The 3,893-nt window shown below is 49.0% G+C and overlaps 1 protein-coding gene across 1 annotated transcript; it reads right to left on the reverse strand.

Annotated features, from left to right (window-relative positions):
• Positions 1 to 297: 297 nt before the first annotated feature.
• LOC100276458 (uncharacterized) lies at positions 298 to 1,594 on the reverse strand. Its single transcript, NM_001371568.1, has 3 exons — positions 1,360 to 1,594; positions 1,091 to 1,241; positions 298 to 900 (listed from the first exon to the last, which is right to left on the reverse strand). The coding sequence occupies exons 1-3, from the start codon at positions 1,434 to 1,436 to the stop codon at positions 838 to 840; spliced, it is 291 nt and encodes a 96-aa protein (NP_001358497.1). The 5' UTR covers positions 1,437 to 1,594; the 3' UTR covers positions 298 to 837.
• Positions 1,595 to 3,893: the final 2,299 nt, after the last annotated feature.

Consider the following 3,893-nt stretch of genomic DNA (forward strand, 5'->3'; position numbering starts at 1 on the left):
AATCACTCATCATCGTAGACACATCATAACATGTATTCATAAGCCTAAACGACTAAAGGTTGGCACGAAGCTTAGTTTTGGCGCCATGCATATATATATCTAGACCTCAAAAGCCTTGAAACTGCCAAATAGGGATCATCTGGTTTCAGCAGCAGGTCATAGGCACCCATAGTATCCATATATATAGCTAGCTAGTACTCCCTCTGTTTCTTTTTAGTTGTCGCTCGATAGTTCAATGTTGCACTAAATGAAACGGAGGGAGTACGTATGCATATTAATCATATACAAATTAAGAAGTTAACATCCAAAATCACAGTACGTGAGTTCACATTGATGCACATTAATTTGTGAATAGTGGTTACTCAGGCCGTACATGCATGACTGAAGAACAAATCACGGCCATTACAGATGGATGGAGTTCAATAATATAGTCGTCTCGAAGTCGTCGATCCTCTGATGATCATTAGGCCCTATAGCTAGCGAAGAACTATATTATTATACATATTAGGGCAGTACTCAGTACTACTTGCAGCAGCTAAGTTTGACTAGGCAGTCAACAAAGCCATATGCATGCATGCATGCATGCATGGGAGTTCACACACACTCACTCACAACTAACACTCGATTGACTAGCTATATAAGTAGCTATAGGCTATAGCTAGGAACAACTCGACGACGACGACCACTCTCCTTTACCTTATTACCTTAGTAATAAACAATATATATGTATAAATATAGCCATAGCTACCAGCTGATCGGTGCGTGCCAGAGCATCTACAGATAAAACTAGTCCGTCCCGTCCGGCCGGCCGGTTTGACTGAGAAGTAGATCATCGTATCATGCGAGCTCCTGGTTCTTCTCCACCACCCTCACCTCCTTGGCCGATCTCAGAACGCTTGCCTGCGCAGCATTATATACGTCGTCGTCGTCAGATCATCATGCATATATATATATGCACGGTGTGTGATAATGGTAGGATCATCGATGCCGCCGCCGCTGGGAGCAGCAGGGGGGCTCGAACCACTGCAAAAGAACTGCCTCGTCTAATACTAGCTTGTCAGTGTACGTGGCCGTGGGTCGTCGTCGTTACCTGATCCTCGGTTATCTCGACGGCGAAGCCATCGACGATGGCGAGCGACGACCTCTTCCGGTAGGAGTCAGGCTGGAGCAGCTTGGCGAGCAGCTTGTCGTGCTTGTGGCTCAGGTACGCGTCCAGCGTGGCCGACCCCTCCTTGGACGACCTGCAGATGAAGCCAGCTACTGCTAGTAATTAACGAGGATCAAGAACCACTCTAAACATGCGGTGTCAGTGTGGATCGATCGAGAAACAAAGCAAGAAAAGTAGACTCTGGTACGTACCGCTCAGCTCTGAGGCGCTCGTACACGGGGTCAAAGTTCATGAACACGAAGTACACCTCCTGCTGCTGCTTCGCCATTGCTAGCTGCGCCCGCTCTCTATAGCTAAGCTAGCTCGAAATGCGGCCTTCTTCCTCGATCTATCTTGTCTCTGCAGCTTCTACTGCCTGCTGCTGCTGCTGTTGGAGAGCCAGCAACTACTACTTGGTGCTAGCTTGTATTATTGCTCGCTTGGTTCCCCCATATCATTGCAATGGGCCGCTATTTATAGCCGGCTTCCGGCAGTGGGCCGGGAGTGTGTGAGCGATCGAGCTGATGAGGTTTGTTAACTGTACCCAGATTAGCCTAGATCGATGTAGCTAAGCTTGTAGAGTGGCGAGTGTTAACTAACATAAGCACACAACACTTAAAAAACAAATAGCGGCGACGACGACGACGACCAAGGGCTGATTTGGTCAAGGACGAGCCGCGCCGCGCCGGAAGGAGAGAGCGAGAGCATCTCGCATAGAATAAGCACACTAGCACATGTGTCCCCCGCCGGCCCAGTCATCGCATGCATATGATACCATCCATCAGCTGTATGCATGCATGCACAGTCAAGTCCGTATATATTTTATGCGTCTTGCTGCAGAAGCTATCTATAGCGATACAGACGAGAGAGGGTTAAGATATATTCTTGTAGTTTTTGTTCATTCGTGATCGAGCTAGTAGGAGATATCCAAAAGAATGTCTTGGATGCAGCATCATCAGATGACTAGCTACTACACGAACGTATGGGTATGGCATTACGCGCATTGCAACGGAAGGATAGATTAGATGGGCGATGGAATCTTGCACAGGGCGAGAAGAGGTCAAGGACTCGAGATCTCTGCGCCCACTGCATGCGTCTGCTGCCAAGTTGAACCGGTCGACCAGTACGTAGGGGAGAGAAAGACAGAGCGTGAGAGATTGAGAGCCAGAGAGAGAGAGAGGAAGTGACGTGCATTCATGTTGCTGATCGGAATCGGATCCATGCATGCATGGCTGATCGATGGGATGAGCAGGCGAAGCCGAGCTCACGGAAAAAAATTTGTTGCAGTCCGGCTGCAAACCAGGCTGTTTGCAGCCCCTCACAAAAAGGAGGATAGGTCCCACCCGCAGGTAAATAATACAACTAAAACGTTATCTGGTGGACCTGCAGGTGGGGCCTATCCACCTTTTTGTGAGGGGCTGCAAACAGCCTAGTTTGCAGCCGGGCTGCAACAAATTTTTTTCCGAGCTCACACGCATGCAGCTGATGCCGGCCGGTCTCTCAGCACGCAGACGCACGCAGAGCAGCTGGCCCCTGGCCATGGCTGCATGCCAGGGCCCGGATCCGGCCGGCGCCAAGAAGGACAGGGGGATCTCTGGCGCCCTCTGCGACCGATATGCCGTGTCGTGCGTGCGTGCATGCGGCGCGGCCTTCAGATCCGCCCGGCGCCCGTCCCTCTTTTGGTATACTGTACGTCTGTACCTGCAGATGCGCGAGCGCGACAGTACCTGCTCGATCGGCTAGCTTCTTCATTCCATGCATTCGTGTCTCTTTCTTCTCCTTCTTCCTCCTCCTCCTCCTCCTCCTCCGGCGGTAACATCACACACGTACGGCGAGCACGCACACCGTAGGATTCCATGCATGTATTGATGTATATAGTATCTGTGAAGACTGAAGATGATCCGACACCTTCAACTGTTCTTGACGCTGGTTTTGGAGCCACAACCAAGGAGATCCAAAGCACGGGGCCCCGGCCCGGAGCTTAAGAGGAGCAGGCTCGTCACATGCATGTTGTTGGAAACCACAGCAGCCATGAGCCATCCAATGTGGGCCGGGAGAGCTAGCGTCGTCGGAGATGTGGGGGACTGGTTTCCTCCCGGGGAATCACATGCTTGCTTTGCTTTTGCTGCTGCTGCTACACCTTCCATTTGGCTGCCAGGGGTCTCCAAACTTTAGGGTCATTTCCAGGGCCCCAACCCCGACTCGACAAGATAGGGTTGCATGGCTCTTCTTTCTTTCGGCTCTTAGCTCCATGGACTACTGTGCGTGCATGCGTCCAACCCAACAAAATCTGAGTGGCCATGCGGGCAGCAGGGATATAGATTGTATATTATATATACATGCTTCTGAGTGGGTTCAGGATTATGATATGTAGCAAGTCGATATAATGATCCTGGATTAACAAAATCCTTTCTGTTGGGGACTTGTTCTCAAATGCTATGAATCAAGAACAAGACAACACAGAGTATTGAATGTTAAAGTCCTTCGTCCTTCGAAGCATTATTTCCCCTAGGATATAACGATCTTCGGACGAAGGTCATGAAGAACGTACCTTCATCATCATGGTTGAAAGATAATAAAAGATGAAACATGAAAGGTTATATGAATAGACATAAAATTTTATTCATATGTTATCATTATATAAACTTTAATATTAAATGTAATGTTTAATTACATTTATACCTTCGGCTTGACAGAAGGCCAAAAATCCAAGTGTGGCACGCGAGCAATTACAGGATAGCGTAAA

The sequence above is a fragment of the Zea mays genome, chromosome 8, assembly GCF_902167145.1.
Source record: "Zea mays cultivar B73 chromosome 8, Zm-B73-REFERENCE-NAM-5.0, whole genome shotgun sequence".
NCBI classification, from domain to species: domain Eukaryota; kingdom Viridiplantae; phylum Streptophyta; class Magnoliopsida; order Poales; family Poaceae; genus Zea; species Zea mays.